The sequence below is a fragment of the Pelophylax lessonae genome (genome assembly GCF_965119305.1).
Source record: "Pelophylax lessonae genome assembly, chromosome: 6".
Taxonomy (NCBI): domain Eukaryota; kingdom Metazoa; phylum Chordata; class Amphibia; order Anura; family Ranidae; genus Pelophylax; species Pelophylax lessonae.
In genome coordinates this window covers 277,373,855-277,388,097 of record NC_138773.1, presented here as the reverse complement: position 1 = coordinate 277,388,097, position 14,243 = coordinate 277,373,855, and the positions used below count along the sequence as shown (strand labels likewise).

At 41.7% G+C, this 14,243-nt stretch overlaps 1 protein-coding gene across 1 annotated transcript; it reads right to left on the bottom strand.

The window, feature by feature from the left end:
• Positions 1-4,066: 4,066 nt before the first annotated feature.
• On the bottom strand, positions 4,067-5,492 carry RPRM (reprimo, TP53 dependent G2 arrest mediator homolog). Its single transcript, XM_082262008.1, has one exon. The coding sequence runs from the start codon at positions 5,277-5,279 to the stop codon at positions 4,875-4,877; it is 405 nt and encodes a 134-aa protein (XP_082118134.1). The 5' UTR covers positions 5,280-5,492; the 3' UTR covers positions 4,067-4,874.
• Between the last annotated feature and the right edge of the window lie 8,751 nt (positions 5,493-14,243).

The window sequence follows — 14,243 nt, the reverse complement described above, 5'->3', positions numbered from 1 at the left end:
AGATTGCTCAGCAATGGCAGCACACATTTAAAATGATAGTTCACATTTACAGAAAAAATGAAAAGGTGAACTAACATGGTACACCACCCCCCCCCCCCCCCCCGGTACTTCTCTCTCTTCTCTGTTCAATGATTCCGGGACAGACCATTCTGGTGGTCAGCATCTGTGCAGTGAATTGCTGTGGTCTGTCTCGGAATGGCTGTATGGAGAAGAGGGAGAAGAGCGGGGATTTCATATATGCTAGGCCAGCTGCATGGCCTCTGACATATCAGCATCCCGGGGGTACAGCGGGCACCAGGGGGAAGGATTGGGTTGCAGGAGGTGCGGGGTGATGAGGGTATACAGTGTTAGTTCACCTTTTCAATTTTTCTCATTTTAACTTTAAAGCACTATTAAACCTAAGACAATAAATACATTGCAGCTTACCAATCCTTAGATGTAGTGGCTGCATTTGTTTTCTTTTTAGATTTCCCCTTCTGTTTTCACCTGGTGATCTGGCCAATAACACATGTCCTGTATTAAAGTGCCCCCACTCTGGGTGAAGGAGACATCTTTAGAAAGCAGCATTGTCAGTCTGGTAGGAGGAGTGTGTTAGATGTACTGGCGGATTTAGATACATTAACAAATTGAAGCCAAACTCCAGCTAACACTTTATAAACAGTTATTACAAACAGCTTTATTTTTCAATTTTACATAAATAAATCTGACCATTGCAAGCACCCTGCCAGTGATAAATGATTTGTCTCAGCACTGCAGGAGAGCTTGTTCTTTTGAAAAACAATAGGCTAAAGCCCCGTACACACGCACCGATTGTTGGCCGTGAATTTTCGGCCAACGACCGATCGGCCGATTGTCGGCTTGTTAGTATGATGATTCCGACAACCGACTGCGACTTTTCGGCAGAACAAAATCTGGTGTGCATGCTATAAAATTTTTGTTGGCCGTCACCACAACGGCCGATTTTTCGTCAGTCAGTACAGATTTCGGCAGACAAACATCAGATGAGCAAGACTGGGCATACTCAGAGAAGAAAAAACACACGGAAAGTAAACCAGAACATGACATCACTTCTGCAGTCGGTTGTTGTTGGCTGAGAAAATTAGTGTGCAGTCTTGATCACATTTCAACCAACACAACAACACTGGACAAAAGACGGCCGATTGATCGACCAACAATCGGTGCGTGTGTACGAGGCTTTACGGTCTTTTTTTCGCACAGGCAGTCCTCTTGTTGGACTCCGCTTTGCTCAGCGAGGGCGAGGGGGGTCACTCCGCTGATCCTTGCTGAGCAGGTGGATGACAGGTCCGTCTCCGTTCTCTGTGCAGAGTGGAGACGGATAGAGTCCTGCTCTCCCCTATGGGGAAATTGGGTGAAAATGGACCGCCTGTCTGTTTTCACCCAATCTTATGCTCCAGATGGACAGAAATTAAGGTTACCATCCGTCTGGATTTGGCGGACAGGATCGGATGTCACCACTGACATCCGCAGCTCCATAGGGGTAAATGGAGGGTCCGATCAGGTCTGCCTGAAAAACTGACAGGCAGATCTGATTGGACCAGCCATGTGAAAGGACCCTTACTAGCCAGATCATCAGGTGAAAATTAGTGCCGGTTCACACAACATGCAGTCCAGTGCGTTTTTTTTCTGTATCAGAAACGCTTGGATAGTCGGTTACATGGTTTCCAATGGCATAGTTCACACAGTGCCTTCCAGAGAAAAAAAAAAAAAAGTAGAGCATGCTGCATTTTTCATGCACTAAACTGTACTGGAGCACGGTAAAACGTATAAGGGTCCTTTCACACGGAACGGAGTCCATTCTGCTCAGCGGGGGAATCGATCTGCCGATCCCCGCTGAGCAGGCGGATGACAGGTCCATCTCCGCTCTGTGTGCGGATACGGAGCTGTCAGATCCCCGCTCTCCTCTATGGGGAGATCGGATGAGAACGGACCGCCTGTCTGTTCTCATCCAATCCCATCTGATCCGCCAGACGGATGGGAAATAGGGTTTTCTATCCGTCCGGATTTCACAGACAGGCTAGCAGCGGGTGTCAGCGGAGATGTCTCCACTGACATCCGCTGCCCCATAGGGATGCATGGATCGCCCGTGTGAAAGGGGCCTAAAAAATGCACTGGAATGCACCTAAACTAAACATAAATGCACCAGAACGAACATGCCCCCATTAAGGTGCAGAAAAAAGAAGGGAAATGTATTGGAAAGCATCAAAAACAAACCGGAAACACATAAAAAACGTGCATGCAGAAATGCATCCAGGACGCATCCGGACTGTGTATCTATGGTGTAAACTGTCCTTAAAGGAAAGAAAGCCTAAAAAAGAAAACAAATGCAGCCACCACATCTAAGAATTACTAAGCTGCAGTATAGAAAATGTTTGCTTTTGGGTTTAATACTAATAGTGCCGGTTCACATTCTTGCGGCTGCGGCGATTGCATGTAATATCGGAGCGCACTGCTCCTTCCTTACATGCGATCGGATGTGCGGTGCAAATTCAGCCATACACTTTGTATGGCTAAATTCGCACTGCACCCACACCAAAGTCGCACAGGGACCCTTTTTTTCAGCCGCATCAGGATCGGATCTCACAGTGGTTCACACTTGTGCGATCCGATCCTGTGCGAACTGTAGATCGCACTGCGATAGGCGATCAAACTGGGGGTGTCGTTTCATTTCATTGACACCCCCAGCGTATCGCATATGGCAGTGTGAACTGCCAGGGGTGCGTTTGCGATGCATAAGTGTGACCCGGCACTTAGATCAAATACCTGAAAAGTACACACAGTCAATACAGTTTTCTAAAAAAAAAAAAAGACATTTATTCGGCTCCCTTCACAATTGTTTAGTTGGGTCCATAAGTAAATACAGAACCACGCTGTGATATCTTTATAGCGGTTTTTTAATTTTATTTATCCAATGTTACTTTGCATAACAATAATGCAGTAAACAGATCTTCTCAGCATTGCTCTCCCCATGTCTGTGTATATTGCTGCTGTAATGTCATTAGAAGATGCCAAATTGATTTTGATCTGTTCCTGTCATTGCGTCCTTCCTGATGAAGCCTGCTCTGGTACAGCAACATCAATTTACCATGACCTGCCTCATCCGTCACATGTCAAGATAGGTAAAGGCTGTTACAACAACAGGTATTTTATCTGCACACAGCTATGCAAAATCCCAAAGGTGATAACAGTCGACCAATTCCGCTCATTATACTGGATTAAAGATTTCAATCACACATGCGTTAGGCTGATGCTTTTCATTTAGCATTTATTACCACCTTGACACCTGAAATTATTTTTATTAGAGGCGTCCGTGCTCTGATCTCCGCCGTTGTTAACAATCTACTGGATGTAAGGCGGCACTTTTTTCAATCTGTAGACATGAATTACTTATGTACACCCAACAGTTACCCTTCCCCCCACCACTACTCGGCTTCTTTCATGTCCTAATTGCACCTGCTCTCTTGTTAACTGTTTATAATAATCAATGCAGCTTTTTTTTTTTTCCATCTCCAAATGGAAGGAAAAAAAACATTCAAGAAATGTACTTTCTTTTTTTTTTTTTTTTTCAAGTCTGCTTAAATTCACACGTTTTTAATAAGTTACAGATGGTGCATAATGAATTAAATAAACAGCATTTACTTTTATATCATCGACAAATCAAATGTAAGCAATGGAAAACAAGTCCGTGTATTTAAAGTAAGATATCACGTGCACAATATGGAATTTAGTAAGCATCTGATGGATTTTTTTTTGAACATCAAATAAATATTTCACTAAAATAATTTTAAAAATTAAAAGTTACAAGGCGGTCATTTTTTTTTTAAATATTCTGAATTTTATATATATTATATAATTATTATAAATTATATAAATATATTTATATATATATATTTATAATCATGCACGGTTTTTAAATTAACAAAAAAAAAATAAAATAAAAATACACACACACACTCACATACCTCCCCCTAACCTCATTTCAGAACCAGGTGCAATTGTATAAATGTATTTCCTTCCTGGAATTATTTTGTTAAAAAGAAAATGATTACTGGGGTTTTTTTGTATTATTTTAGAACTTGGCTTACCTGCCAATTTTTTTTTTAAGTCAAATTATAGCAAGCAATCATTATTAGGCACTGAACCCTAAATTATAAATTGTCCCATCTGTCTTCACTTTTTTTATAAAACACTACAAGGCAAAGCAAGTACCATCGAACTAAAAATTAGCCCGTGTAAAGGCAAATATACAGTTCATATCAAGTATAAAAAACGACATATTAAAAGATAGCAAACATTCACAGTTTCCTTTGTTCAAAAAGCAAAACAATATTCAAACAAGTCTCCCAAATAAAAGGATCAATAAATAATGCCTTGATTTTTTTTTTTTTTTATATATCAAATGTACCGTATCAAAGTATCAGTCTTTGAAAAGAAAAAAAAAATGTCATAATAAAAAAATATTACAATCAAAATATCAAAGCACACCCTTGTTGGGTGAGAAGCAAAGAAAACACTTTTTTTTTTTTTTGTGCTTTTTGAGTACTGTACATGAATATCTGTCTCAAGCTCTGCCTTGGACTTATCAGCAGGTTGATCCATCTTTCCTTTCATTAAAATGCTGTAAAAATTTTATCTTCAGTTTCCAACCGTAGTATCTCTTCCATCAAAAATTCTTTGGATCAACTCTCTTTTATTTTTTTCCCCATCTGCGCCGTCCTCCCGATGCCTGTCTTCATTTTCAGTTGTTCTTCATGGGACGTAGAAACGGAAAAAACATGTTGCTTCGGAACAGCTGCGCAAAGACAGCTATATATATATTTTTTATTTTTTTGGGGGGGTTCTTTCCTTCCATGCTCTCAGTACGGGCCAACGATTACCGCTTCAACTTCTTTGGATGGTCTCCTTTCCTTCACCAAAAAGTTTATCATGCCTTCTGATTTGATTAGCAGGTTGCACCCTAAGAAGAAAATCCCAAAGACGACGGTGAGGGACAAGACGCACATGACTGCGATCTGAACGACTCGCATGACGAAAAGGTTTCTCTCGTCTACGGAGGGGACCTCGAACCCATCGTCTGTGACCACAGAAGCCTGGGTGCAGCAATTAAAGAGGTTGCCCAAAGAGTTACTGCTGTTGGAGAGAAAAAGTGTAGCATCTGTTTGGTTCATCTTTCCAAAGTCCTTATGACACAAAGAGACGTAAAACAGGTGGTCCTGCTGAAAGTGGTAGAAAGAATTCAAAGCGAAGAGTCCATTAATCATTGGATTTGCCTTCTTTTCCCTCTCCTGCTGTTTGGCACTGAGGGTGGTAAAGGAACAGCAAAGAGAAGTGGAGGAAAAAAAAAAAAGAAAAATCTCCGCAGCTTTCTTTAGACGGTCTTTAGAGTGGCCTTTTCCCTGCAATTTTAATCAGTTTTCTTTTAGTTCAGTCAAGCAGCGAAGAAAGCTGCTGTCTTTATCTGTCTATGGTTATTATAAAGCTCTGGAGCCAACCATTAACCAGAGGGAGGTGTTTGAATCCCATTAGCTGACATAGTCCGAGCCATAAGTATGGAGCGCCACCTAAAGGTAGACTTCTATAACTACTGAATAGGTCCAACGTAGAAATATATATATATATATATATATATATATATATATATATATATATATATATATATATATATATATATATATATATACGCACATAGTTAAACCCTGCTTCTAATATTTTAAAAAAAAAAGCTTAATTTTGTGTACACGTAATTACAATGGATAAAACACACTGCATTGAGGCATATAATTAGGTTTCTCTTACTGGCAGAGACTAAAGCTGGCCATACACTAGCCGAAAAATCTGTCATTTGGTCCGTTCGTTTGTTTTTCGTCCAGTTAATGGGCACAAATAAAAAAATCGGTTTTAACCACTTGCCGACCGCCGCAAATACATATACTGCGGCGGTCAGCCCCTCACAGGCAAAGTGACGTACCGGTACGTCACTAGCCTGTGAGGCTCTGGGGAGCGAGCGCGCGCCGCCGGAGGCGCGCTCCCGCATGGTCACGGACCCCCCCCCCCGCACGTGTGACTCGGCGTCACTCGGCGATCGTCGGTGGAGAGGGAGAAAGGCAGGCGGCTAGTGTAAACAAGCCGCCTGTCATTCTCCCCTGTGTAGAAACAGTGATCATACGGTTTTACTATGTAGGACCGTTGATCTCTGTTCCTACAGCAAAAGCCACAGCCAATCACAGTTAGAATCACGCCCCTAGGGACACACACCACCCCTCCCTCTAAAAAAAAAAGTTAACCCCTTCACTACCAGTGTCATTTTGCAGTAACAGTGCATATGTATAGCACTGATTACTGTAGTAATGTCACTGGTAACCCCAAAAGTGTAAAAAATGTCAGTCAAGGGTCCGATCTGTCAGCGCCAATGTCACAGTCCCGCAAAAAAAATCGCAGATCGCCGCCATTATGCGTTAAAAAAAAATGACAAAAATCTTTCCCTTTGTTAGTAAACGCGATAACTTTTGCGCAAACCAATCAAAATACGCTTTTTGCGATTTTTTTTTACCAAACATTTGTAGCATAAAACAAATTGGCCGAAAATGTTAAAAAATTTAGATTTTTACATTTTTTTGGGGGAATTTCATATAAAAAATGTGAAAAATATTGTTATTTTTGAAAAATTGTCGCTCTTTTTTTGTTTATAGCGCATTATCAAAAGATCGCACAGGTGATCAAATACCACCAAAAGAAAGCTCTGTTTGTGGTAAAAAAAGGACGTCAAATTCGTTTAGGTACAGCGTCGCACGACTGCGCAATTGTCCGTTAAAATCACGCAGTGCCGAATCGCAAAATACCCCCTGGTCAGGAAGGGGGTAAAATCTTCCGGGGCTTAAGTGGTTAATGTTTCAGAGCCGAAGATCGAAGGAACAGTTTGGAAAATTCTGCCGAACGATCGATAAATTGAAAGGTTAATGTGTTTCTCGCCCAAACTGTTTGCACTCGGCATATGTGCCAAACTGAACAAAAAAGGTATTGTCCATTGAGCGATTTATCGTTTGAAATTCGATCATTACACGATCGCACGATCGTCTGCTCTCACGGCGGATTTTTTGTTTTTCGCAAATGAGTTTGAACGATTTTTCGGCTAGTGTATGGCCAGCATTAGTTTTGTATTTGCGAACAAAAACACAAAGAAGGGCGCACCGACCTAGCACATTATCCTCAATATTGGCTTTATTGTTATAACATAAAAATGGCTACTCACAAACGAAGGTGAAAATCAATCATATCGGACTCAAAAAACTTGTGTATCAGGAGTAGTCCATACAAACGTCCATTGTCCTGTTAGGATGACGGCTGACTCGTTTCGAGGCTACACCTCTTCCTCAGAGCTGGCCTTTACAGGGGTTTTCTAAAGGATGGACATTTTAAACCTTAAAGTGGATGTAAACCTCACACATGAAATATGAATAGAGCATAGGGCAGGGGTGTTAAACTCCATTTCATCGTGGGCCGCATCAGCATTATGGTTGCCCTCAAAGGGCCGGTTATATCTGTAGGACTAGATGTCCAGAGCACCCCATGTCCTGGGGGGGGGGGGCAAAGAGGAGCCTTTCTACAGCTGCACAGAGAAGTGCAGGATCTGGCAAAGGAGTTCTGTCCTCTCTGCTGTCGACTACAGATACAAGGTGGGGGCAGAGACAAGGGGGTGCTGCAGCTGCAGGAGAGGTGCGAGGGCCACATGAAATGGCCCGGGGGGCCGCATTCAGCCCGCGGGCCTTGTGTTTGACACATTTGGCATAGGGGGACCCAAGAAGAGGAAGTCTGCGGCTGCAGGTAAGTATAACATGTTTATTATGTTTATTATTTCAATTTGAAAATAATAGGCCTTGCAATCACTTTAAATACGAACTGCAAGCAAGTATTTAAATACTTTTTTAAAATACATATATGGCAGCGGTTTGACCTGCCAAATGTATTTATTTTATTAATCAGTTTTATTAAGTATTTAGCAATGTCTTAAACATTGGCATTAATGTTGTACCTCAAAGGTCCCATTGGGTTGGTACTTCCTGTTATGGGGTTGTTGATTGAAATCCTCAAGGATTTACTTATTTATTCAATTGTTTTCTAGTCAGAAAATTAAGTCCTGCTAGATGACTTCAGGCTGGCCCTTTTGCAGGTATATCTATGTAAAACATTAAAAATAAATGCCTATGCTATTTAAAATCCAGTAATACACTGTCTCACCCCGCTCTGCAAATGCTCAGTTGCTCTCTATTTTGGATTTGACAAAGTTTGCGTTCCATGCTGGTTCCTGCACTGGGCTTGGTTACCTAGTTACTGAGTGACGTCAATACCGGAAGTTGTGCTGCTCGTGGTACAACGGCCGGTACACGCGCCAGCGGCGGTCCACCTAGAACCATTCCTTGCTCCATAGAGGGTGTCCAATCCATCCAAGGGTCCCAACACCTGGACAGAGAGAGTGGCATCATGGGACTTTTCTCAACCTCCTCACTGCCATCCAGGACTGTGTGGTAACCACTTGCACTTCGCAATTTTATCTTTCAACTGTCAATCAACTAGTTTCCTTTTATCTTTTTCTGGATGCCCATGGGTTATCTCCTATATACACCATCACTGTGCGCTGTCCATATACTGTTTTAAACAGAGGCGTAACTAGAACCTTCAGGGCCACGGTGCAAGAAACCATAAAGGGCCCCTGGGACCTCCCTTCCCTTCAAGCCTGGGGCTCTTCCCACTGATCCTGGGGCCCTTTACTCTTGTTGCAGGGCCCTTTATTATGGTCCTGCAGCGGGACCCTTTCACAAGTTCTTCAGTGGGCCCTCTTCCGGCCATCTTGGGGCCTCCTCACAGTGGTGGAATGCCAGGGCCCGGTCGTAAGTGTGACCTTTGCAATCCTGGAAGTTCACCCACTGGTGTCAGTAGTTTTTATTTTTTTGGTATTTTAATTGTATTATTTTATCATTTTATTTTTATTTTTTTACAATGTCACTGACTATGACTCTGTCCATTCAGAAAAGGAAGGAGCTGGTAAATTACATATTTACTGACCCCTTCCTGGTTCTCTATTGTGACACATCCCCTGCAGCAGCCGGCAGGAGAGGGAAGGGAGCACAGTAGGGGGGGGGGGGCAGGGGAGCACACAGGGGCCCAGAGACAGCAGAACACGAGTGAAATGGATAGGAGGAGTGGCGGGGGCCAAATTCGTTTGATCTGCAACTGTCATGGTGCAGCACATGTGATCAGTTATGACACCAGCCAACTGAAAATTTGACAGTTTGGTTGGGGACACAAGCAAATATGACAGTTAGCAATCCTGGCTGGCAATTGCAGGAATGTAACTGTTTTTTTGAAATCGTTAAATCGATGGGTTTAGTTCCGCTTTATGATTTACTGCTGTTTAGAGGCTCTGGGCTTCAGCAAAATGGCAGCCTCCAGCAAGAAGAAACAGAAGCAATGCGGGAGGCAATTTTCAGCATACGCTCATTTTGGTAGCATATGTATTATTATTATTATTATATTATTATATTATTGTGGAATGTTTGTTCCTTGCTAAAGGACATTATTTTTTATCAAGTGGTTATTGGTAAAGTTCCGCTTTAACAATCATTTCACCTTCTGTTTTCATCGCTCACATTAACCACAAAAATTCCCGCGGCAGGTACGGCGCTCACTCCTGTGCGCCGGTGATGTAAGTCCTGTCATAAGCCTACCTGGCTCACCAGGGATTTGTGAATTAGCATGCACAGTGAAAGCTAAAGTGCAAAAAACACCAATTAGCGTTCCTAATTTATATGCCATTCCCCCATCTCCCAGCACAAGTGTTGTTGATGTCCTTGGACTGCTCAGACAATACAAGTCGCCATCACTGTAAGAGGGGTTAATTGTATTTACAATCGAGCTGCCGGTCTTCGGCATTGATGAAAATGTGACACAAAACACAAAGCCTGCATGGAAAGCTTTCTAGAAGACTGGAAAATAAAAGTTTATGAGCTGGAAGATGACGTCGCTGAAATAAACTCAATTCCCGTTCAGCTTAAAGTGAACCCGTGCCTTGTACATACAAGGACAGGCAATGGGTTAACTTTTTTTTTTTTTCCCTCTCTTGTCCTCCGTCTTGATTTCTAAACATCGTATGATTATGAAACAGTCAATTTTTGATCTTTTTCAACCCCGTTAAAATGAAGTTTGGATTTGTTTTACAAATGGTCAAAAATATTTCAATGTATTGTAAAAACACTTTAATGTATTTTTGTTGCTTTTTCTAATATATGCATTGCTGTTTGTCTTAGATATGATAATACTGTGTGTATTACTCTGAAGTATACTTGCTGGATCCTGATGAAGCTCCTACAGCGAAATGCGTTGATCCATCAGTGAACCTTTACACACGCCTCCTTCTTGGAGATATGTACTGAAATGTGTACAATGATTATGACCATCCCTATTTTTAAATGTATTTGTCATAATCTTAATGTTTAAATACATTTTGATATTTTTATACATTTTCTGGTTCATACAGTGTTTACTTGGCACAATTAAATCCCCCTTTGTCCAGATATGCTTGATTTTTCCCTTATCTTTCCAATTCCCTTATCCTTCTGCCTCCCTTGCATATCAGGATTTGCTACTATTTTCATATTTTGACTGGGGACGGTGCCGTGTCATTCAACCAGCCGACTCTTCTCCACACAATTTCTTCTTGGTTCACTTAACCACTTCTGGACAGGAAGGATTAGATGACCAGGCCATTTTTCGCGATTCAGCACTGCGTTACTTTAGCGGACAATTGCGTGGTCGTGCACCCAAATAAAATTGATGTATTTTCTCCCCCTAGAAATAGAGCTTTTTTTTGGTGATATTTGATCACCTGTTCTATTTTTTTGCACTATAAACAAAAAAAGACCGACATATCTGGAAAAAAAAATATTTTTCACATTCCCAAAAAAAAAAAATCAAATTTTTTCATAATTTTAGGACAACTTGTATTCTGCTACATATTTTTGGTTAAAAAAAATCGAAATAAGCGTATATTGATTGGTTTGCGCAAATGTTATCGCGTCTACAAACTAGGGGAAAGATTTATGTAATTTTTATTTTTTTATTTATTTTTTTTACTAGTAATGGCAGCGATCAGCGATTTTTAGCGGGACTGCAACATTGCGACGGACAGATCGGACCCCTAACTAACATTTTTGACACTTTTGGGGGGACTCGTGACAATACTACAGTAATCAGTGCTAAAAATATGCACTGTTACTGTAATAATGACACTGGCAGGGAATGGGTTAACCCAGGGGTGATCAAAGGGTTAAGTGTGGGCCTAGGGGGTGTTTTCTAACTGTGAGGGGATGGGCTTGTGATATCAACACAGAGACATGTGATCCTAAATAGGAGGATCACAGGAGCTCTGTGTTGATAGCAGATAGAGCAGCAGACTGCCGACCTCTCTCCACAGGGAGCGATCGCGGGTGCCCAGCAGAAATCGTGGCTGCCGGTCCCGTGAATCTGCTTTCCCACTGGCAATTGCCGTACAGGTACAGCGATTTGCGCAGCCGAGCCAGCCTGCCGCAGTAAATCTGCGGTGGGCGGTCGGCAAGTGCTTAAAGCAAACCTATGGCCAAAATTTAAAATCATCATACTCCTTTCTTCATTGTATATCAATTATTTCTAAGTTACCTGTGGAAGATTTACTCCTGTTCATGACCAGGACTTTTTTTGCGATACGGCACTGCCAATTGCACGCTCATGCGACGCTGTACCCAAACAAAATTTATGTAATTTTTTCCCTCAAATAGAGTTTTCTTTTGGCGGTATTTGATCACCACTGGGTTTTTATTTTTTGTGCTATAAACAAAAAAAGACCGACAATTTAAAAAAAACAAAACAATATTTTTTACTTTCTGCTATAAAACACAACTAATAAATAAATGTAAGAAATCCAATTTCTTCATAAATGTAGGCCAATTTGTATTCTGCTACATATTTTTGGTAAAAAAGAAAAAGAAAACTCCCAGTAAGGGTATATTGATTGGTTTGCACAAAAGTTATAGCATCTACAATCTATGGGATATATACTGGAATATTTATTTATTTATTTATACTAGTAATGACAGCGATTAGCGACTTATAGCAGGACTGCGATGTTGCGGCAGACAATCAGACACTAACTGACACTTTGTGGGAACCAGTGACACTAATACATTGATCAGTGCTAAAACTATGCACTGTCACGGTATTAATGTCCCTGGCTGGGAAGGGGGTTAAACATGTAGGGCGATCAAAGAGTTAAATGTGTGCCTAGCCATTGTTTTTGTGTACTTTGTGAGGTGCTTTTACTAAGGAATGTCATGGATTTTATTCCCAGCTTTGCAGGGAAAAAAATCCATCACATCCCTGCTGTCAGAATGGAAGTCTGTCTTGTTTACATAGGCAGAGCTCCGTCCAGCCTTTCTTCCTGACAATCCATTAGCAGCACCTGCTGATCAGCTTCTGCTGTGACTAATCACAGCACAAGCAGCGTGCTAGTGGTGCACGCGCACGCCCTCTAGACAGAAGTGCAGAATGTGTATATATATATATATATATATATATGTATGTGTGTGATTCTGCACAAAACGGTATAGGGTGGTCATTAAAAGAGAAGTATGGGATTCTTTTTTTTTTAATCATACTTACCTAGGTGGATGCTGCATCAGTCTCCCTGCTGGCTCTAAGGCTGAGATTTGAGTGATCAAACACCCCGCGATCGCTCAGTTCTCAGGGCTAACTAAGCAGAGAGCTGGTGACTGTCAGTCAGCAGCTCTCTACTCTGCCCCCCTGTACTCACTATAGTGCTGTGCTGTGGAGCAGTCCCGGACAGTCCCGGCAAATAGGAGCCTGTCCTGGGTAATTTACATTGGCCCGGCAATGTACTTATTTAAGCCCCGTGTGTTGGCCGAACGATCGGCCGTCTTTTGTCCGGTGCTGTTTTGTTGGTTGAAAAGTGCTAAAGACTGCACACAAATTTTGTCGGCCAACAACAACCGACTGCAGAAGTGATGTCATGTGATGGTTAACTTTCCGTGTGTTTTTTCTTCTCTGAGCATGCCCAGTCTTGCCCGTCTGCTTTTTGTCGGCCGAAATCTGTACTGACTGAGGAACAATCGGCCGTTCTTTGTTGGCCTACAAAAAGTTTATAGCCTGCACACCAGATTTTGTTCGGCCGAAAAGTCGCAGTCGGTTGTCGGAAGCATCCTACTAACAAGCCGAAAATCGGCCAATCGGACGTTGGCCGAATATTTACGGCCGACAATCGGTACATGTGTACGGGCCTTTACTTTTGCACTTTGCACTTACTTACTTAATGTACTTATTTACACTTTGCACTTTATTTATGTACACATTAAATTTTTTCTATGGTCACACCTGAGCACATTTGACACTTTAGAATTGCGGGAAATTGTGATGAGAATTTTAAACTTTAGGCAGAAGTAGTGCAGCTGAATGGGAGAATTATTCCAACTCTGCTACTTTGGCCTTAAGTTTAAAATTCCCTTTTCAATTTTCTGTAATTCTCTCTTTATTGAGTAGACCCTATAATCTGATGATAAGAAGGCGGAGATTCGTTATGTGGAGTGGGTGGGGCCTCAGGGAAGTGGGTGTGGTAAGTAACTGATAGCTATGCTGCAAAGTGTCCCTGGACATTTTTTTCAAATGTTGGCATCTATGCGGCTGTGTCACACATTTCACAGAGCCTGCCTTCTGAACTACAGAGGTGATGAGAGGAGGAGTTTTAGGAAGTGGAGTCAGTATAGGAATCACTGCTTGTAGGCAGCAAGGTACCATGGGATATGTAGTCCTTAGAAATTGAGGAGAAGCTGCAAAACATGCAGGGAACTCAGGAAGTTCTGGAAATAGACGACCAGCAGATAGACAGAGCTCATAACTGAAAGGACATTTTCCATGTAATCTTATATTTGATTGTCAATAATATTTATTGTTTTTATTGCTTTCACAGTGCTGATATTAGAAAATGAAAGTGTATGCTGTGACCATAGAACTCTTTTAGGCCTCATGCATACTGGCTTATAAAAATAATTGACCAGACTTATGAGGTTGAGCATCCCATCCCCCACACACACCTGTACTCTATTGGTGTCCTCTATCAAGTAGATATAGGAGGAGTCCCCTGCAGTGCATTAGCACACCTTCCCAGCAAGGAGCGTTGTCTCCAA

Excerpts from the sequence above, each read along its gene's own strand:
- RPRM (XM_082262008.1), bottom strand. The coding sequence starts at position 5,279 with ATGATTAATGGACTCTTCGCTTTGAATTCTTTCTACCACTTTCAGCAG.